The sequence below is a fragment of the Triturus cristatus genome, chromosome 10, assembly GCF_964204655.1.
Source record: "Triturus cristatus chromosome 10, aTriCri1.1, whole genome shotgun sequence".
Classification (NCBI taxonomy): Eukaryota; Metazoa; Chordata; class Amphibia; order Caudata; family Salamandridae; genus Triturus; species Triturus cristatus.
The window spans coordinates 1224777733-1224800365 of record NC_140593.1 but is presented as its reverse complement, the minus strand read 5'-3'; the positions used below and the strand labels follow the sequence as shown (position 1 = coordinate 1224800365).

At 53.1% G+C, this 22633-nt stretch overlaps 1 protein-coding gene across 4 annotated transcripts in view; it reads left to right on the top strand.

The window, feature by feature from the left end:
* The window catches only part of SRPK3 (SRSF protein kinase 3), a 192186-nt gene that overhangs the window by 24326 nt on the left and 145227 nt on the right, over nt 1-22633 (top strand). For all 4 annotated transcript variants that reach the window (XM_085629782.1, XM_085629785.1, XM_085629783.1 and 1 more), the window contains one exon: nt 20011-20168. In XM_085629782.1, the coding sequence (XP_085485908.1) occupies nt 20011-20168 (158 nt within the window). The remainder of the gene's footprint in view (nt 1-20010; nt 20169-22633) is intronic.

Here is a 22633-nt window from a genome sequence, read left to right as displayed (position 1 = left end):
ACAGCTTCCTAGGCCTCCCCAGTGGAAGATGGTTCATCCCTGTTGTCGTTAAATGGACAAGATGAAAAGTGGAATGTTTAATCCCGTCCTCCCCGTGTGTGACCAAATTGTGTGCTCTTGTGCAATTACTGGTTGAACACAGTTCTCCGCTCCCGTTTGTTTGCAAAGATGGGAGAATCGAACCAAAGTCTGGTGGTGCGTGTGTGACGAGGGCATTGAACTGGAACTCAACACAGGCGGCACCTGGTCTCCTAGTCGGGTCACTAAAATATGCATCAGTAAGAAAGGTCTATCTGCAGCCCCCTGCGGGTTCAGGGTCACTCCCCTTAGGGCGGTCACATTCCCCCTTTTAATGGCTCTAAGCACAAGAGTGCTTCAGCTTACAGTCACCAGGGAAAAACGCCTCCCATCTTGTTTACCTCCTTCCGACCGTCGACGGTCAGCCCAGTGACCGGCAGCCAGGGGTAACTCTGAGAGACCAGGCGGGCTGCACCCAGTGGTCGAAGTGGGGGGAAAAAAGTAGGGGAACTGTGGGCGGAGACTCAGGGGGGCGGGAATAACCCAAGGATTGGATTAGTGGGCGGAGTCGGAGGTGTGGCTAGAAATAGCAAAATATACCAATTTTTGAACGTTTGGCATTTCACTGACCAGTTACAGCTTATAGCGTTATTTAATTCAAAGAATCAATAAACATGTTTATTTGAGGTTTAATATATAAGTTGTTTATATTTAATTCATTTACAATGTGGGACATGTTTCCAATCACAGAATATTCCAAATACGCTTATAAGTGGAATCATAAGCCATTTGTCTCCGAGCCATGCAGTTTCTTTCATCTGCACTTCTCCTCCCTTTTTCTAACCATTTCTGAACATAAAATTCAGGTTTAAATTCTATGACAGGTGGCCCCACGATATTTATGAACATTGTAGAAGACAGACGATTGATTGATATTCTGTTCCGCAGTGGTGTGAGCACATCATTCATTACACTAAAGCCCCGTTCACATTCAGCAGTTGAGGTACAAAAGGTGTTTATAATGTGCATTAATGGTTTCAGGCTTTCAGAGATGCAATTTTTATTTTGTTTGTACTCTCTGAAACCAAGGGGGTACTGCCTGGTATCAAATACATGCAACCTGCTACAAAGGTTTTGTAATTCTCCCTCACCGTATAAGATGTCTTCTGGATCTGGCCAATAAACTGGTTGTAGGAGTTTCATTCTATGTACTAACTCTTTGTATTCTATTTCATCATTGTTTGTGGTTGTGCATCTAGAAACATTTGATGCATTAGACTTTGTCATCCTTTTTCGCAGGTTATTTGCTAAGCTCCTAAAGAACTGTGCCCTATTGATGCTAACACAGCCTTTGTTCTGTTGCAGTCATACACCAGCAAACTGCATCCGTTCAGCAGCATCTAATGCAGTTGTAGCAAACAAAGGGCCCAGGTGCATCAGCCATTGATTCAAACACTAAAATCTGCATCTGTATTGAACGATCGGCCTCATATATGGTCATATCACGCCGCTGCAGCCTTCTGGATAGGTCACCCAATTCTGTGAGAGCATCATATAAAATGCCCATATTTTCAACAAACACCAGGGAGGTTAATAAACGGTTTAAACCAGCATATTTCCTCTGCTCAATTTCACTCCTCGTTGAGTCTTCGGAAGATTCCATGAAATGTTTAATAAGTCCTTTGTAGTTATTCCAAACAGCTCTCACAGATCTTTCACTTGAGGACACCCAACGTGCATCTAGCACCTTTCCAATTGCCAGAAGTCTTACTTCTACCTCCAGAGCACATTCCCCAAGCTCTCTCTGATTTTTCGGAGCGGCATGGTAGGTGGTATATAGTTTATCAAAAAAAAATTTGAGCTGATTAATGCCTGCGACTTCTTTACAAACATCACCCACAGCAAGCTCCAGCTTGTGGTTAGCACAGTGCCATACACTCAACTGTGGATATTTCAGTTTCAGAAGAGTTGCCACACCGGATTTCCTACCTATCATATTGGAAGCACCATCTGTTACAAGCTGAACCAAATGACTTTTTAAATACTCATCAGTAAAACTGTGTCTCTCTAAGCATGCAAGTAAGGTATCTAAGATTAGATCTGCTGCTGTGCTTGGCAACTCAACAAGGTCCAAGAAAAAGGTCAGTGGCTCATTGTGTTTATCAATACATGCTCTTACACAGATAATTAGTGTGGTCAATGTACTATTTGTGAGCTTAGGGACATATTTATGGGAATGGTGGCGCAGGGCAGCACAGCAAGTTACTTTGCTGCGCTGCCCTGCGTCACAGGGAAAGGGCGGGAATGTGCCGTATTTATCCAATATGGTGCATTCCGGTCTTTTCCCCATACACTGGCGCCATTTCGACAGCCTAGCTTCAACGCAGGCACACTTGCCCCATGGTGCAAGGGTGCCTCCTTTGCATGCAGGATTGTTTTTGTGCAGGAAGGGGCACCTTCCTGTACAAAAACAATCTTGAGAGGCTTTTTCATCTTTCTATGTGTGCATCTTGAAAAAAAATGTGGTCAACTCCTGGGGATGTTGTCTTGGCACAGTAATGGCTTTTGAGAGAATTTGTGTAAAAATGGGGTGTTGAAAATAAAATGCAGTATTTGACCCTATAGTTTTTTTTTCAAAATTATCTTGGGAGTAGCAACACCCAAACTGCAAATCCTCCGGGCCCTCCTTTATCTCTTCTTAGTCTTACAAGGCCCAGTAAATCGCACTCTTTTCCAAATCTCTTTCTAAATATTATCACTCTCAAAAACTGTATTTTCTATGTAATTTTCCTTTGATGGGAAGAGGAGGTTTCTGAGGAGGTAGTATCAGGCAAGTGACACTACTTGGGCTCCCTCTGTTCGAGCCTTCATGGAGGATCCCTCTTCATTGCTACCTCCACCTGACCCCAGACTCCGCAACGCACTCCTTTACAGGCTTGATTATCCACTACTCCTCTCCAGTGCACCTTATCTCACAGCTGACCTTGGGCCCCAGCCCCATATCAGGCACCATCGGGCTCCACTTTCATTTTTCCCAGGTAAAAACATTAGTAAAATCACCTTCAAACTTAAAACATTGAATATAGCAGTAAATATAATTAGCACACACTTTAAAGTATGTTCCACGGTAGCCCTTATGACCCGACTGCTAATTAAATAAGCAAAAACAGAAAGGCCATGACAAGGCCTGCTTTAGCGCTGATGCGAAAGTCTTTTTTGGCGCCACACCAATAATCACTGCCATACGCCACAAGTGCTCCTCATCTCCCCATAGCCCATCCCCCTCATGACCTCCTCCTCGGATTCCCTCACTGCCACCCTCCACCAGTGCCCCTCATTTCGCTGTAGCCCCTCACCCTCATGACCTTCTCCTCAGAATCCCTCACTACCATCCTCCAGCAGTGCCCCTCATCTCTCCCTAGCTCCCCCCTCCCCCCCATGACCTCTTCCTCGGATTCCCTCACTGCCACCCTCCAACAGTGCCCCTCATCGCTCCATAGCCACTCCCACTACCTCCTCCTCGGATTCCCTCACTGCCACCCTCCAACAGTGCCCCTCATCTTTATGTAGCCCCTCTCTCATATGCATTTTATTTGTTGTGTAGCGCTACTCATATCAGTGTAGTGTGTGTCAGTACTTTACACCACGCACACATTATACAGAGACAACGAATCATACAAGTATGTAAATCAGCCTACAGGGAATGTCACATAAGCCAATGAGGATTACAAGGTTTATGAATCACATGTCATCCATACTGGTGGGCAGTTATTTTAAGAGGGTTTGGTCTGGAGAAGCACAAACTCGGGATTTAAAGAGTACTCCAATGGTTAGGGGTTGGCTTTACTGATAAAAATGTATATCTGCCCAAAGATACTCATTTTAGCAACATTAGAATAATGAAAGACTGGGGAAGTTCTAACTATATCACAAAACAAAAAACGCGAAGTTCTAACTATATCATTCAGGTTTGCATATAGCTCTTGGATGACAGTTCATTGGTCACTGTCCTATGTTAGGATTGTAACTTCTGAACTGCAAGTAACACAAGGATCTCTGTCACAATGACAGTAACCCACTGAGCTTCCACATAAAATACAGTTCGTCTGCACTTAACTACTAACAGAGAAATGATTGCTCTCCAGCAGGATCATTAATCCCCAGCGTTATCTGGGCATTTTTTTACTGTCCTATTGTTGTCCTGCATCAGCCATGATAATGATAAAAACGGATTAAATGAAGCACACACGAAGTATATGTCCTGCTGGGCCTGTGCAGATTTTAAATAGAAAAACAAATAGTGACACATTCTCCTACCTACTCCATTAGTCAATCTTAGTGTCGCAGCCTGAAGTGATAAGCAGCTGCAGGGGTTGGGAAAGGTGAATCAAAATAAACAAACTTATTTTCTCCTGCCCTGCATAGAAAAAGAAAATCCACGCAGCAGGACAGTAGGCAAAGGTTACTGCAGCCAAAGAAAGGATTTGTCGCCTTTCGCCATGCCCCTGTTGGAGATGAAGGGGTGAAAAAATAGACAAAGCCTCGTTAACATGTAACTGGTCTTTTAAAGACCTGTGAAGTACTCAGGTAAGGCCGCGATAATCTCAAAAACTGTCTGTGTGTGCGCGCCCGGGTGCACACACACGACGGGGGAGGTGGGGGCTTCTTTGAAGCACTTTGAGCCCCATGGCGTTTCGCGCCTGCCTTCAAGCCCTTACTAGAACCGGGCCTGAATTAGGGCAGTCCCGGGACGCTTTTTTTAAATCAAGAAGTAGGGGAACGGACTAGCATAATTTTTAAAAGTAGGGGCACGCCGTGCCCTTCCGTTCCCCCCCACTTCTAACACTGGCTGCACCTTGGGTGCCGCTGGTCTAACATATCGTGATATTGACACGTGAATTCATGAAACGTCGCGGCCCTCTTCTGACTGAGGGAACACTGGGGTGGGGTTGGGGGGGGCACCCCTCGCATCTCTGCTGGCTGTCCTCTGGGGCTATGATCATGGCACGTGTCCCTGCTGGACTCCCACAGAGGCACAGGGTCAAGACTGATTTGCATATGGCCGAGGCACAGGGTCAAGACTGATTTGCATATGGCCGAGGCACAGGGTCAAGACTGATTTGCATATAGCCAGGTCTAAACTGGGGTGGCACGGTGAGCAAAAGAATGATGGATTTAACCCAGATCTCTCGACTGGGGGTGAATGTTTTGATTTGTCCTGCATTCCGTCCATCAATTGTGTGTCTTTTGCTGGACTCCCTCATGGCGGCACCTCCGAGCCGGCCCCTCCTCTTCCCACCAGCGGGTCCTCGCCTTCATCTTCAGAGCTGAAGCTCGCCCTTCCCATCGGCTCCTCGCCACCCTCCTGAATTCCAACTGCTCTGTTTGGCTAATGAATGAGTAGATGCCCAAGTCCCAGAGGGACGACTCGAAGCTGCCTCGAGGCGCTTGTACACACTGCCCCTGTAGCTTCGCATCTTCCCGGCGTCCTGGAGAGGACCAGAGACGGCCAGAGTGGAGCAGCCTGGCCTCGCCGAGGTTAGCCCTCTGGCCGGCTGCGTCCGCTTCAAAGGACAGGCCTCGTGTCCGGGAACGGGAGGGGTCTTGCACCCTCCCTGAATGTATGCCTAGGTGTCAGCCTGTGGTCACCTCTGGTCATTTGTAAGTGTACACTGGTGCCCCAACAGCTGTGAGGCTCCGCTGTGGTGATGACAGACGCGCAGCCTCCCTGAGCCAGGAAGAGTGCCGAGAGGCTGGCAAAGCTGGCAGTGACTGTTGAAAGAGCTAACTTGGTGGGTTCAGTGCTTGTGGTAGAGAAATGTGTGTTCATGTATGTGAGAGGACAGAAGGGAGGAATAGAGCATGAGAGAGAAAAAGAGAGACAGACAGACTCATGGCACCGCCGCAGGTCACAGATTTTCATCTACCAGGACCGACTCAGGCTTTCATCATTCCAGAGATGGTAAACGTGGTGTGTCCTCTGTTCTTTAAGTGCTTAATGACTGTCAGCACAGATCAGAAACTTGGACGAATGGGCGACACGGAGTCACATGTGGGCGGCATCGTACCGGTATAGCGGCACTAGTAGTTAAGTGCTTGGATGCCATCGGGAGACCAGTTGGCGCTATGTCTGTCACCACACAGCTAGTGCCGGCTCCAGGAGTTCCTGCTTGCCCCAATGCTGGCGGCCCATGCCACTGTGGCCATGGGCATGCCCCGGCGTGCCGAGATGATCTGGCACATACCTGCCCGCCTCTCTGCCATCACCTGGCAGCTGCAGGCCTCCTTTATATCCGTGTCGGTGCCGCCGCCGCCTCGAGCTGCTCGTCTGGGCCGTTTTACAGCCTCCTTGGGTGGGGGTCTCTCTTCCAGTCTCTGCTCTCCTGTCAGTGTTTCTCCTGCAGTCTCTTGCTTCGGCCTCCCTCCAGTTCCTGCCCCACCTGCCTCTCGTGGCCTCTCTCCGTACACTCCGGGTCAGTTCTTTTCCTCAGCCCCCCCCCCCCCCCGCCCCCCCCGTTCTCTTTTCTCGTGCTCTTGTTGTCCACTGAGCTCCTCTCTTCTGCTTCTTCCTTACAGTACCCCTCTTGCCTTCTCTCTGTTTTGCTGTCTCTCTCGTTATCTCTGTTTACTTCCCCCCTGTAATCACTACTGTCCCTGCCTCTGATCTCGTGCCTGTCACAGCCGGTGAGGTCACCCCCCACATTTACCCCGTCCTCCCGAGGGCTCGGTCCGGGGAGTCATGGGGGCAGGGGCTGGCACCAGTGCAGGGGGGGGGTGGCCTTGGCTGCAGCGCCCGATGTGAGTACATCCGGTCTGTGAGTCACCTCCCTGCTCCGAGAAGCCATCCCCATCTCTGACAGTGTGGGCCTATTCGACAATCACGGCGCATGGCTGGAAACTGACCACACGTGTGAGCTGCAGCAGAACGTGCTGTGATTACGGATTACTCTGGCCTGTGCACTCGTATTGTTGTGTCCCGATGGGAGTAATATGGCTGAATATGAGGGCTTCTGCCTGGGTCTTTGGGTGTTCAAGCCTTAGAGAAGGTGTTATAAACAAAGGAGTGAAGCCTAATGATGTGGTCTGTTGTCACCCTCCTACTCCATACCTAAAACCAGCCTGACAAGGGGTGTCAGACTACAGTGGCCCAGAGAAGGCATCTTCCAGCTGTTTCAGTCTTCCACTGAGGCCCCTCTCTCTAGACGCGCACTCACTCCACGTGGAGTGAATGCTTCATCGTGGGGCCTGCTCCTCGCCCTGCAGCTGTCGCGATACATGGAAAGTGGCCCTCCGTGTGTAGAGCTTTTAGTTCAACAGCATCATGTTTCAACCTCCCAGCATCCCAGCGGTCGACTCATCTTTGTGTACAGCAAAACATACCTGGTGCTGGACGTGCCTGTCCCCTGCCTACCCACCCCTGGCATTTACCACCACGCTTTAATCTTGTCACCTTGCAAACCCTTTTTGTCTTCCTCGTTGACCTGTTTCATGCCATCAGTAGTCTGGTCTTGTCTGTGGGATTTCATCAGGTCTGTGGGTCTCTTTACACTCTCCTCGACGGCCCATCCTGATGGGTGTCTGCGGGTCACTATACACCCACCTCGACCGCCCATCCTGTCAGGTGTCCTGCACGTTTCTGTACACTCTCCTCGACTGCCCATCCTGATGGGTGTCTGTGGGTCACTATACACCCACCTCGACCGCCCATCCTGTCAGGTGTCCTGCACGTTTCTGTACACTCTCCTCGACTGCCCATCCTGATGGGTGTCTGTGGGTCACTATACACCCACCTCGACCGCCCATCCTGATGGGTGTCTGTGGGTCTCTTTACACTCTCCTCGACCGCCCATCCTGATGGGTGTCTGTGGGTCACTATACACCCACCTCGACCGCCCATCCTGTCAGGTGCCCTGCACGTTTCTGTACACTCGCCTCGACTGCCCATCCTGTCAGGTGTCCTGCACGTTTCTGTACACTCGCCTCGACTGCCCATCCTGTCAGGTGTCCTGCACGTTTCTGTACACTCGCCTCGACCGCCCATCCTGTTGGGTGTCTGTGGGTGTTAGAAAGTGGCTCTGTATATACTGCACCATGGTAAGGTATAGTGTGTACAGAGTCCAACAGTCCCCAGAACTACAAGGAGGTATCAAAAAAGTTTCTCAGAATGAAATGCTCTAGTTGAATACTTTCAATAAGCAATAGATTTTTAAATGCAATAGTAACAGTTTTTGCAATAGGCAACACAAGTTAAATACAATTATAACATTGAGCTCAATGGGAATTTTTAAGTAAATGCAATATCAATTACTTTGCATAGGTTTTTTTTTTTACTCAGGGTTGGATCCTGCATTCAGCCCTGGTGCATCTCCTGTAAACAGTTGAAAGAAATCGTTTTTGTTACACAAGCGATTTTTATGGAATATTTGTATGTTTCAAAAATCGACAGAAGAATTTCTGGCAAAAACCAGGCAATGTTATCCTATGGAGGAAAGTTTGGTTATCGGAAAATCACAGTTGTAATTACTTTACAGGGTCAGTGCTGGGCACGTAGATCCAGCACTGGGATATCTCCTGATAACAGGTGAGTAATTTAGTTTTCGTTGATCGGGTGATTTTTAGTGAATATTTTAAAGTTTCAAAACTCAACACTTAGAAGAATTTCCAAGTGAAACCAGTCAATGTTACCCTATGGAGAAAATGTAGGTTATCGGCTTTCAGGTAAGTACTCGACTGGCAGAGTTAAGGTTCTGGGCATAGACTCAGGGGTCTCCCAGGGTCAGGTAGGTACAGTTGTTACACCCTCAGCAGCACAGGGGCAGCCGGGTGCAGAGAGAGTAGGCCCAATGTTAGCCTGTGGCAGGCAGGGGGCCTTTGGTTAGTGGCGGCTAGCAGGCAGGCCACGCGGCTGTGGGAGCTGAGCGTCACTTACACAGGGCAAGTGGGGAAGTAGAATAGGACAGATGCTGCACTTCCAGGGGCACTCTGGCGGCTGGGTGCAGGGTGCTTTTGAGCCGTCGGGCGCTCAATGTATTTCAATGGAGAAGCTGCAAGATGAACAAAGGCTGGAGGTCGGGGACAGAGATTCTTCAGGTGCGACCACCACTTCGAGAGGTAAATTGGGAAGCTGTAGGTTAGGTAGGCACCCAGGAGTTGGGCACAGGGGGCCGCAGGGCGCCGGGTGCAGGGGTGTCTTTTGGGGTCGGGAAATCTTACCCTCTGCTGGTCGCGGTTTGGGGGGGGGGGGGTCCCTGGAGTTGCGGCTGCAGGTGTTGTCAGGAGGGTCGAGGGGTGCTGGATTCTTGGTCACAGTCGCCGGGGGACGTCCTTGTGGTCTTTGGTCACTCAGGCACAGGCCGGGCTCGGCGGGTGCAGAGTGTGCTGAATTCACGGTTCCTGGCTGGCACCAGGGGTTGTTGCTGTTTGAGCAGAACCACTGCTCGTGGGAGTCCCAGTCTTTGGATGAGCAAGGAAGTCAGGTCCTCCGGGGTTTTCGAGGTTGCTGACCACAGGAGACGCCGGGATTTAGCAGGAGCAGGTTTGAGGGTCGACAGGCCTGTAGGGATGGGGCCAAGTCAGTTGGTGTCGTCCTCTTGTTAGCAGCTGCACGGCAGGTCTTCTTTCTTCTTGTTCTTACTGTTTCAGAATCGGGATCTGAGGAAGGAAGGTTCAGGGTGCCCCTAAATACTACATTTAGGGGCGTTACAGGTGGGTAAAGGTCAGGGACCAATGGGTCCCTTCCCTGGGGTGGGTACACCCCCTAGCCACTCTCCAGTGGGAGGGGGGCAGGAGCCTAGTCCTGATTGGGTAGGGCTCCCCATCCTCAAGATGGCGAGAGCCCGGAGTTGTGCTTCACCTCGCCTCCCCAACCTGAGAGGTGGGGTTGGCAGAGGCTGGCACACCCCCTTTCCTCACTTGGGTTTTCCCGCCGATCTTTCCGCCAGAGTGGGGGTAAGAACCGGTGGGGGCCAGTTGCTGAGTACAGCAAGTGGCCTGGAGAAGGTCACCAAGGCGGCATGCCTTTGAAGCTTCCCCTGCCCATCCTGGGGAAGGAGGCCTAGCACCTTGTCCAGGATGTGCATTGTTGCAGGCCCACGCGAGCGGATGGCTCTCTACCCAGGGGTCCAGCAACCCAGGGGTCCAGCAACATGTCTGCTGGGTGGCAGCCTAGGCAGCCTCTCAGTCAGGACGCTGATTGTTGGTTAGTTTCAGGGGGCATCTCTAAGATGCCCTCTGTCGTGCATTTTACATTAAATCCACACTGGCATCAGTGTGGGTTTAAAGTGCTGAAAAGTTTGATACCAAACTTTCCAGTCTTCAGTGTAGCCATCATGGTGCTGTCGAGTTTGTGATGACGACCTCCCAGCACCATATACTCTTAATGGCAGCACTGCACTTACAGTGCCCAGGGATGGACCTGGGTACTGTAGGGGTACAGGGCTCATGCACCTGTACCCACACCACTGGCTTAGGGCACTCAGCTAGAGGGGTGACTGAGGTATACCAGGGCAGGGATGTGTGCGATGTCGACTCTTTGTTTTGTCCTGTGCCAAGACACAGCCTGCAAAGGCAGTGTGTGTGTGTGTCAGGGTACAGGGTACCTAAGGGTGGCACAATAAGTGCTGCAGCCCTTAGGGGCCTTCTCTGGTCACAGTGCCCTGGGTACCTATGGTACTATTTACCAGGGGCGACATGTGGCCAGAGATGCCAATTGGGTTTAGGCTTCAATACAGTTTTAGGGAAGGAACACAGGCCCTGGGCACCTGATTGGCAGGAGCCCAGGGCACACTCCGTCAAACTACATCAGCAGTTCAGCAAAAAGTGGGGGCATACCATGCAAGAAAGATGGCACTTTCTCACAGTGGGTCTTTATACACTCTCCTCGACCACCCATCCTGTCGGGTGTCTGTGGGTCTCAGTCGAGTCTTTGTACACTAGCTTCGACCATCCATCCAGTTGGGTGTCTGTGGGTCTCTGTACTCCTGTCTCGACCATCCATCCTTTTGGGTGTCTGCGGGTCTCTGTACACCAGCCTCACAGGCCCATCCTGTCTTGTGTCTGTGGGTCTCTGCACACCCACCTCCCATCCTGTCGAGGGTCTGCGGGTCCCTGTACTGCATCCGCCTCGACCGCCCATCCTGTCTGGTGTCACAGGCAGGCCTGGACTGGTCGTAGTGGGCACTGGACGTTTTCCTGATGGGTCAGAAGAGGTGGTGGTTTTGGACCGGCGTATTTGTTTTGTGGGGCGGTTTTGCAGCAGTGCTGCGATATCGGCCCCCTGTAACAAAAGCGCAGCAGCAGTGTTTCTTGCCAGCAGCCCCCTCTCCTCCCTTCCCTCTCCCCCTGGGACCGGTCCAACATAATTGGCAGGGCTAGTTGCGTTCCCAGTCCGGCCCTAGTGCCGGGTCTCTGTACACCCAGCCATCCTGTTGGGTGTCTGCAGGACTCTATCCACCCTGTTTTGACAGCACATCCTGTTGGGTGTCTGTGGGTCTCTATACACTCGCCTCGACCACCCATCCTGTTTGGTGTCTGTAGGTCTCTGTCGGGTCTCTCTAAACACGCCTCGACCGACCATCCTGTCGGGTGTCTGCGGGTCTCTGTTCACCCGCCTCGACCACCCATCCTGTCGGGTGTCCTGCACGTTTCTATACACTCGCCTCGACTACCTATCCTATTGGTTGTCTGTGGGTCTGTATACACTCTCCTCGACCACCCATCCTGTCGGGTGTCTAGGTCTCTGTACTCCTGCCTCGACCATCCATCCTGTTGGGTGTCTGCAGGATTCTGTACACCTGCCTCAACGGCCCATCCTGTCTTGTGTCTGTGGGTCTCTGAACACCCTGCCTCGGCCGCCCAGCCTGTCTGGTGTCCTGCACGTTTCTATACACTAGCCTCGACTGCCCATCCTGTTGGGTGTCTGTGGGTCTCTATACACTCGCCTCTACTACCCATCCTGTTGGGTGTCTGTGGGTCTCTATACACTCGCCTCGACCAGCCATCCTGTCAGGTGTCTGTACTCCCATCTCGACTGCCCATCCTGTCTGGTGTCTTTGGGTCTCTCTCTGTACACCCATCTTGACCGCCCATCCTGTTGGGTGTCCTGCAGGTCTCTATACAGTCGCCTCGACTACCCATCCTGTTGGGTGTCTGTGTGTCTTTATACACTCGCCTCGACCACCCATCCTGTTGGGTGTCTCAGGGTCTCTGTACTCCTGCCTCGACTACCCATCCTGTCCGGTGTCTTTGGGTCTCTGTCAATCAATCAATCAATCAAGACATTTATAGAGCGCACTACCTACCCGTAGGGTCTCAAGGCGCTGGGGGGGGGGGGGGGGGGGGGGGGTGCCGCTACTGCTCGAACAGCCAGGTCTTGAGCTTCTTCCTGAAGGAGGGGCGGTCTTGGGTCAGGCGCAGGTCGGCCGGGAGGGAGTTCCAGGTCTTGGCGGCCAGGTAGGAGAAGGACCTTCCTCCTGTAGTGGCTCTGCGGATGCGTGGGACGGCGGCGAGGGCGTGGCTGGCAGATCGGAGGTGGCGTTTGGGAGCGTAGAAGTTGATGCAGTTGTTGAGGTAGCTCGGGCCTTGATCATGGAGAGCTTTGTGTGCGTGGGTAAGGAGGCGGAAGGTGATTCTCTTGTTGACCGGGAGCCAGTGCAGGTCTCTTAGGTGTCCGGAGATGTGGCTGTGTCGTGGGATGTCGAGGATGAGTCTGGCTGAGGCGTTCTGGATGCACTGGAGTCTCTTCTGGATCTTGGCGGTGGTTCCGGCGTAGAGTGCGCTGCCGTAGTCCAGTCGGCTGGTGACGAGGGCCTGGGTGACGGTCTTCCTGGTCTCTGTGGGGATCCACCAGAAGATCTTCCGAAGCATGCGCAGGATGTTGAAGCACGACGAGGAGACGGCGTTGACTTGCCTGGTCATGGAGAGGGAGGAGTCCAGGATGAAACCCAGGTTGCGTGCGTGGTCCGTCGGTTTGGGTGCGGTGCCCAGGGCGGGGGGCCACCAGGAGTCGTCCCAGGCGGAGGGCGAGGAGCCCAGGATGAGGACCTCCGTCTTATCTGAGTTCAGTTTCAGGCGGCTTGTCGTCATCCACTCGGCTACCTCTCTCATCCCTTCGTGCAGGTTGGCTCTGGCGGCGGCGGGGTCGTTAGTCAGGGAGAGGATCAGCTGGGTGTCGTCGGCGTAGGAGATTATGTTGAGGTTGTGTTGGCGTGCGATGGCCGCGAGGGGGCTCATGTAGACGTTGAAGAGAGTAGGGCTCAGCGAGGATCCTTGAGGGACGCCGCAGATGACTTCGGTGGCCTCTGACTTGTACGGTGGTAGGCGGACTCTTTGTGTTCTTCCGTCGAGGAAGGAGACGATCCATTCCAGTGCCTTCTCCTGGATTCCGACGTTGCTGAGGCGCTGCACTAGGGTGCGGTGGCAGACCGTGTCGAAGGCCGCGGAGAGGTCTAGGAGGATGAGGGCCGCTGTTTCTCCGTTGTCCATCAGGGCTCGGATGTTGTCAGTGGCGGCGATGAGGGCGGTCTCGGTGCTGTGGTTGGCACGGAATCCGGACTGCGATGGCTCGAGGGATCCGTTCGTCTCGAGGAAGGCGGCCAGCTGTTTGTTGACGGTCTTTTCGATGACTTTGGCTGGAAACGGGAGTAGAGAGATGGGGCGGTAATTCTTGAGTTCGGTGGGGTCTGCTGTAGGTTTCTTGAGTAGAGCGCTGAGTTCGGCGTGCTTCCAGCTCTCGGGGAAGGTGGCGGTGTCGAATGAGGTGTTGATGATGTCCCGCAGGTGGGGTGCGATGACAGCGTCGGCTTTGTTGAAGACGTGGTGAGGGCAGGGGTCGGTCGGAGATCCGGAGTGGACGGAGTTCATCATGTGGACGGTGTCTTCGGTGTTGACCGGGGTCCAGGCGCGGAGGGTGGTGGTGGGTGGCGTTGCTGCGGTCGTGGCGTGCGTCGGTTGAGTGCTGAAGCTGTTGTGTATGTCCGTGATCTTGTTGTGGAAGTAGGAGGCGAGGGAGTTGCAGAGGTCTTGCGATGGGGTGATGTCGTTGTTTCCGGCGTTGGGGTTGGAGAGCTCTTTCACGATGTTGAAGAGTTCCTTGCAGTTGTGTGCGTTGTTGTCCAGCCGGTCCTTGAATGCAGTTTTCTTGGCGGTGCGGATCAATTGGTGGCGTTTCCGGGTGGCGAGCTTGAGGGTGGTCCTGTTGTCCGGCGTGGGTTCCTTTCTCCAGGCTTTCTCGAGGGCTCGGCAGTTCTTCTTGGAGCTCTTGAGTTCGTCGGTGAACCATGGGGCTCTCTTATTGCCGGGTGTGCTGGGCGGGATCCTCAGAGGGGCGAGTTCGTCTGCGCATTTGCTGATCCACTTCGAGAGGTTGTCGGCGGCCTGGCTGGGGTTCGCTGAGCTGGCCGGAGGGTGCTGGCTCAGGGAAGCGGCGAGCTGGTCGGCTGTGATCTTGTTCCAGCTTCTTCGGGCAACCTGTTGCTGGTGGTGGTGGATCGTCGTTCTACTGAAGGTGAAGTGGATGCATCTGTGGTCCGTCCAGTGGAGTTCTGTGGCGTGGCTGAAGGCGATGTCTTTGCTGGATGAGAAGATGGCGTCGAGTGTGTGTCCGGCGAGGTGGGTGGGTGTGGATACCAGCTGCTTGAGTCCAAGGTTGGCGAGGTTGGCGAGCAGGGTGCTGGTATTGCAGTCGTTGTTGTTCTCCAGGTGGAAGTTGAAGTCCCCCAGGAGGATGTAGTCAGCGGAGGGGAGGGCGTGCGGGTCGACGAAGTCGGCGATGTCCTCGCTGAATTGAGTGCGTGGTCCCGGAGGTCGGTAGATCAAGGTGCCTCTGAGGGTGGTCTTCGGGTCGGTGTGAATCTGGAAATGCAGGTGTTCGGCGGAGGGTGGGGTGTTGTCAGTGCTGGTCGTGATGCGGATGGTGTTCTTGTGGATGATGGCGATGCCTCCTCCCACCTGGTTGGCGTTGCGGTCCCTCCGGGTGATCTTGTAGCCTTCTGGGATGGCGATGGCGATGTCGGGCGCTGAGGAGGCGTTCATCCAGGTCTCCGTGATGAAGGCAACGTCAGGGGCTGTGGCGTCTAGGAGGTTCCAGAGTTCGATGGCGTGTCTGTGGACGGAGCGGGTGTTGAGCAGGATACACTTGAGGTGGTTGCTGCTGGTGTTCGGCTTGGCAGGTGCTGGTGCCGGGCAGGTCCGGATGCAGGTGAACTTGCAGGCGAGGCAGCTGAAGGGTCCGTGGGTGTGCTTCGGAGTAGCTCGGTAGCATCCCTGGGTCCTGCCGGTGTTGAGTGCGATGAGGGTGGCGGCGGTGTACGTCAGGCGGGTCGATCGGGGTTCTCGAGGGCCAGGGGTCCTGGCACTGGGCGCGGTCCAGGCGCGGACGGGCGTAGACGGGCTTGCCTTTGGCGCGCCTTCGGCGCACAATCGGCGCGCCCGCTGCGCGTGACCGCTGCGCGTGACCGCTGCGCGTTCGCACGGTCGCCATATATGGCCAAGTGCGCGGGTGGGCGGAGCAGCTGGGAGGCGGGAGCGGGGAGGGAACAGAAGGAAAAAAGGGGCGGGGTCGGCGGTGGTGGCGGGGAGCGGGGAGGGAAGACGGAGGGCGGTGACAGGCAGGGAGAGACAGGCAATACAGCGGGGGAAACAGCAATCAAAACAATACCAGTACAATTTTACAAATAAACAGAGAGAGAGCCAATAAACAAATACGCACAGCAAAAAAGACCAGGGGCACAGGGAGAGGAGCGCCGATCACGGACCACGCCGCTCGAAGGAGGGGGCGTGGTCACGAGGCGGCAGTCGGGCAGCGAGGCACAGAGGAAGGTGGAGGCACACGCAGCAGCTGGTGGCCGTGCGGCGCGGGAGTGTCCCAGAGCTAGGACACACTCACCTGCGTCGCACGGTCGCCATATATAGCCAAGTGCGCGGGTGGGCGGAGCAGCTGGGAGGCGGGAGCGGGGAGGGAACAGAAGGAAAAAAGGGGCGGGGTCGGCGGTGGTGGCGGGAAGCGGGGAGCGGGGAGGGAAGACGGAGGGCGGTGACAGGCAGGGAGAGACAGGCAATACAGCGGGGGAAACAGCAATCAAAACAATACCAGTACAATTTTACAAATAAACACAGAGAGAGCCAATAAAAAAATACGCACAGCAAAAAAGACCAGGGGCACAGGGAGAGGAGCGCCGATCACGGACCACGCCGCTCGAAGGAGGGGGCGTGGTCACGAGGTGGCAGTCGGGCAGCGAGGCACAGAGGAAGGTGGAGGCACACGCAGCAGCTGGTGGCCGAGCGGCGCGGGAGTGTCCCAGAGCTAGGACACACTCACCTGCGTCGCACGGTCGCCATATATGGCCAAGTGCGCGGGTGGGCGGAGCAGCTGGGAGGCGGGAGCGGGGAGGGAACAGAAGGAAAAAAGGGGCGGGGTCGGCGGTGGTGGCGGGGAGGGAAGACGGAGGGCGGTGACAGGCAGGGAGAGACAGGCAATACAGCGGGGGAAACAGCAATCAAAACAATACCAGTACAATTTTACAAATAAACACAGAGAGAGCCAATAAACAAATACGCACAGCAAAAAAGACCAGGGGCACAGGGAGAGGAGCGCCGATCACGGACCACGCCGCTCGAAGGAGGGGGCGTGGTCACGAGGCGGCAGTCGGGCAGCGAGGCACAGAGGAAGGTGGAGGCACACGCAGCAGCTGGTGGCCGTGCGGCGCGGGAGCGTCCCAGAGCTAGGACATCTATACACCCGCCTCGACCGATCATCCTGTCAGGTTTCTGCGGGTCTCTGTACACCTGCCTCAACGGCCCGTCCTGTTGGGTGTCTGTGGATCTCTGTACACCCACCTCGACCGCCCATCCTGTTGCGTGTCCTGCACGTTTCTATAAACTCGCCTCGACTGCCCATTCTGTTGGGTGTCTGTGGGCCTCTATACACTCGCCTCGACCACCCATCCTGTCGGGTGTCTGTGGGTCTCTGTACACCCGTCTTGACCGCCCATCCTGTCGGGTGTCTATCGGTCTTTGTACTCCCGTCTTGACTGCCCATCCTGTCTGGTGTCCTGCAGGTCTCTATACACTTTTTTTTTTTTTGCATATTTATATAGCGCGAACTCGACCCGAAGGTATTGGAGCGCTTTAGATGAGCACCATATTTACATTACAGATTCAGGCACGGGGAGATTGTGATTTGCTCAGAATCACAGGATGTGGACGCGACCTCGAGGCTCGAACTCGGGTTTCCAGCACCAAAGTCGGCAGCGTAGCCGACGGACCACATCCTTTTTTTATTTGTATTTTTTTTTTTTTTTTTAAATTTTAAAGCGCAGGGTATTGCCTCGACTACCCATCCTGTTGGGTGTCTGTGGGTCTCTATACACTCGCCTCGACCACCCATCCTGTTGGGTGTCTGTGGGTCTTCATGCACTCTCCTCGACCACCCATCCTGTCGGGTGTCTGTGAGTCTCTGTCTGGTCTCTCTACACCCGCCTCGACCAACCATCTTGTCCGGTGTCTGTGGGTCTCTGTACACCCTCCTCGACCGCTCATCCTGTTGGGTGTCCTACACGTTTCTATACACTCGCCTCGACTGCCCATCCTGTTGGGTGTCTGTGGGGTCTCTGTACACCCGTCTTGACCACCCATCCTGTTGGGTGTCTGTGGGTCTCTGTCGGGTCTCTGTACACCCGCCTCGATCATCCTGTCGGGTGTCTGCGGGTCTCTGTACACCTGCCTCACCGGCCCATCATGTCTTGTGTCTGTGGGTCTCTGCACACCCACCTCCCATCCTGTCGAGGGTCTGTGGGTCCCTGTACTGCGTCCGCCTCGACCGCCCATGCTGTCGGGTGTCACAGGCAGGCCTGGACTTGTCATAGTGGGCACTGGACGTTTTCCTGATGGGCCAGAAGGGGGGGTAGTTTTGGACCGGCGGATTTTTTTTGTGGGGCGGTTTTGCAGCAGTGCTGCAATATCGTCCCCCTGTAACAAAAGCGCAGCAGCAGTGTTTCATGCCAGCAGCCCCTTCTCCTCTCTCCCCGCCCTCGCACCCTGGGACCGGTCCAACATAATTGGCAGGGCTGGTTGCGTTCCCAGTCCGGCCCTAGTGGCGGGTCTCTGTACACCCAGCCATCCTGTCGGGTGTCTGCAGGACTCTGTACACCCTGTTTTGACAGCACATCCTGTTGGGTGTCTGTGGGTCTCTGTACATCCGCCCAACCTGTAAGATGTCTGCGGGTCTCTACACCCTGCCTCGGCCTGTCGTGTGTCAGCAGGTCTATGTACACCTGCCTTGACCGCCCATCCTGTCGGGTGTCTGTGGGTCTCTGTATGCCTGCTTCAACTGCCCATCCTGTCTGGTGTCTGCGGGTCTCTGTACACCCTGCCTCGGCCGCCCATCCTGTCTGGTGTCTGCAGGACTCTGTACACCTATCTCAACAGCCCATCCTGTGGTGTGTCAGCAGGTCTATGTACACCCGCCTTGACATCCCATTGTGTCGGGTGTTTGCGGGACTCTGTACACCCTGCCTCCCATCCTGTCTGGTGTCTGCGGGTCTCTGTACACCCGCCCATCCTATTGGGTGTCTGATGGTCTCTGTACCTCCTGCCTTGACTGCCCATCCTTTCGGGTGCTTGAGGGTTTCTGTGCACCCACCTCGACCGCCCATCTTGACGGGTGTCTGCGGGTCTCTGTACACCCGCTTTGACTACCCCTCCTCTTGGCTGTCAGGGTGTGTGCAGTGCGTACAATATTACTAAACTAGATATTGAGGGATTTATCTGGATCTCCGTTGCATGAGATCCGATGTGTGTCACTTTGACCCCAGGACTATAGTTCGAACCTGGAGTGGGTCTCTGTGAGAGGGCGGCACACTGTGTCTCTCAAGTCCAGTTGATTTCACCAAGCCAAGCAAAGGAGAGGAGCAGTGCAGGTAGGCGGGACCACATGCAAAATCAGTCTGTTCTTTTCATGCACACCTACCCGTCTCTCTGCTTTCACTCCATGTGCTCCGAGCTGCAGCTTTGAAGGGCTTATCATGCCCCAATCATGCATCTTTGAGGAGCTTGTGGGCCTATCTTTGGGGGTTCAATCTTTAACTGAAGCCTTTGTTACGTTCTAGAAAATATGCTCTCAGAGCTTGAGCTGAAGGTTATATGTATGTAGTTGCCCCCACAGACAGTAACTAATGCAGGCAGTTCTTAGTGGGATGGCCCTGGAGAACTCACCTATACCCTACTGCGGTGCATGAGCACTGCAACACGTGTGGCTGAGTCCGGTGACACCACACAGGAGGAGGAATGGATAACCGAGACAGATAACCCACTAACACTGCATCTCTTTGTGTGCTTCCCCGTCAGGCACACTAACAACCACAAAGAACCAAGAGGGAGATTTAGAAACGATAATCTGGTGTCTAATTTTCGCCATGAGGGTGTATTAAAGTGGGCAGCAAATTAAAATGGGAGAATAATCATGTAACCGTTCTTTGATTGAAAATTCTGAGATCTCCTTTCTAAACCTGCGTATGTGTAGAGCACTGGGCCAAGGCTTGAGCCCAATAAGTGATGCACCTTTTAGAGCCTGAATGAAAACTGGCACTTGTGGTGGGCCTTGAGCGAGGCCTGGGACTCCTCCAAGCTTACCTGGGCCATTGTGCCTCACACAGTGCTAACTGGGTATTTCATGGCCAGGTGGCGCAGAGGAAAGTGTCATTATAAAGAAACCTGTGCCAAGGAGATGACACCAATGACAATAAAGCCTTGAAGAGTCTTGGGGTCCAGCTGGAAAGTGGCCAACCGTATGCAAATCTGATGTGGTCCTTCTGCTGTAGGACCAGCCAGCTCACATTGCAGGGTCATTATTGGCATCAGCTTGGTGATGGGTGGGGAGTTCATTGGCTGTTGTGGGTACCCACGGGTAAGCTGGAATTACAATGGTACACGTGCGCAGCTCAAGCTCCCTGTGCTTTTAAACTTGTCAGTAACAATGCTTCTGTTCTCTACCTGCAGGCCTCAACTCTCTCGAATCGAAGATGCACAACCCCTCCTCCAGGAAGTGCCTTATATTCCGGGTCCCCCCTCTACGCCCCCCACTCCTGTGGTGCCTGAAACGGGACTGTTGGGTTCTGACGATGAGGAGCAGGAAGACCCAAGTGACTACTGCGTAGGTAATGAACTAAGGAGGAATCCTCTGGGGGGCATGACGAGGATATGATTGCAAACTTGACAGATTTACTTCATGCTCAACAACAGCTGTGGAAGGCCGCCACGCTGATGACTCTGCTGTCTCCCTTTCCCAATAAGTAATTATAAGCTCTGATCTCAGAGCCCTCTGCTAGAAACATTGGGACCTCGCTCTCCTGAGACCTGCTAACCGTCACCTCCGCTCTGAGATCAGACATTTATTTGTCCAAGAATTAGGAATGAGATGTAGGTGGACTTCTCTTTTTAGAAGTTGATGTGGTGTCTTACTATCCTTCAAGAGGAGAATGACCTCATGCTTTGGTGTCATTTCTATGGTAGTCGTGTGTACATTCTGAATCTCCCACTTCCAAAAACACTACACTGAGCTCTGAAGTTTTCGAGCGGTTTAGTGGAGGAGTAAACATTTGCATAGTTAATGAAATCATGGCAGATGATGTTGCACAAGCTTTGACATTAGTAAAGTATAAAAATATTTTAAAACGTGTCGGAAAATTGTAAAATAATTTGAATATATTTTATGAATCTGCAAAATATATTATTTGTTGACAAGTTGTGAAGCAGTAATGTGCTGTGTGGGAAGAATGGTTACTCCCCTCGTCCAGAGGTGCTGCTGGAAGGCTTCCCATATTATAAGAGACAATGGTCCCTGAAAACGAGAAATATTCGCAAAAAACAATGAATATAGCCAAAATTGGTGCTATATTATAGCCTATGTCCAGCCGGACAAGGCGACTATAATAAGAAACAATAGTTTAGCGGTGATCAAAGGGATGTAAGCAAAATGTTGGTGGGACACAAGCCTGTATCCTGTGGCTTACATATCAGGAGAACATAGTATTTTGGACAAACATACAGGCAATTGCAGTGATGTTTCTATGTCAGAGAATACTCGATAGTGAAACATCTTAGTATACAGTTTGTCACCTTCACCACATTTTATACACATAGATTGTTTTGGTGTAAGGTGAGCCACATAGTCGACGACGTTTCGATCCTTAACGGGGGGATTTTAGGATCATCATCAGGACTAATTAGTATGAATTGCCAATTTACGAAATGCCTCGGGTGGAGACGAGTACAAAAGTGTATTGATTCGTCTGGGTCCAATGACAAGAACGAGTCAAGGTTCCGAAGGAACGGCCTCGAGTTTCCGAGTTTACGAGGCAAAATGGAAATTCGTCTTGGTTCGATGACCTGAGCGAATTTAGGGAGTCCAAGAAGTGAACCTTGGGCAATGGAGGTACAATCAAGTCAACACGGTGATGCGGTATCTCGTTACAATGAAGGAGATGCGTTCCGTGGGGGTCTACAGGACAGCGCGGTCGGACAATCCCGGATAGGCTGTGAAAGAGACTCTGAACATCTCTTCCCCAGCAGAGCTCCTCCACACGCAAAACAAATCTCACCAAGTCTGAGCTGGTGGTCCAGTCCTAGTCCTCCTCACACAGTGAGAGCAGGAGGGACCTGTGATGAACGAGTCTTGAGATCCCTCTTCCGTTTGCATTTTGCCCAGAGCTCAGACTTTGCGTTCTTACTTATGACCTGGCACTTTGCACTGCTCCCTGGAGTCAGTGTGTAGAAAGCAGCAAACATTCTATGGTGCCCTGGTCCACCATCTTGTGCAGATTGCTACGCTGCCAGGATCACACACGCCGAGACAAGCGAGCTGCTTCCCGCCACCTCCAGACGGACGGGAGCTGTATCAGGGGCAGCTCTTCCCTGGGGTGAGCGTACTTTTCGTCCTGTTCGTACTTCTCTTCCTGCCGCTGCAACAGCAACGCTATTGTGACCTTGAGTGGAGATGCCCTGGTCTGCCATGTTATTTTAGTTACTGCTCTTTCATTTCATTCTTCAGCTGGATTGCACCTACGTGGGCTCCCCAAGGCCAGTGAGGCGTAGGCAAGGAAGCAGCATCAGGCAGGAAGCGGATTTGGAATCCTGAGGCGCGCCTGATCCTAAAATGGCAGCCGTAGAACCCAAGCGGGCAAACCTCAGTAGCAGAGGCCCAGGATGCTCCAGATAAGAGGGAAGTCACAAGCGGGAGGCCTCTGGGACCGCAGAGGAACAGTGTGAAGACCAGACGCGAGGAGTGTACTGAGCTGTACCCAATGCCTGACTCTAAGATGACCACCACTCGGGACCTCTGACACACCAATTTTCTAATAATTTCCACCATGAGTGGGCCCCTTTCTAAAGCACTCCTTCTCCCCTTGTTGGGGAGGGATCCAGCTTTTATACCTTGGAGTCACAGAGACCCCTCTGAGAGAGTCCACAGCGACAAGGGAGTCTCACACAGCGGAGGCCTGGGTTTTTATCCCATTACCGCAGAGAGCACAGCACCGTACACCGTGACCAGCACGCTCGATGGAACGTTTGGACTATGCCCCCCTAGACGGAAACTATGACCTTTCTGTATGTACTGCGGTGC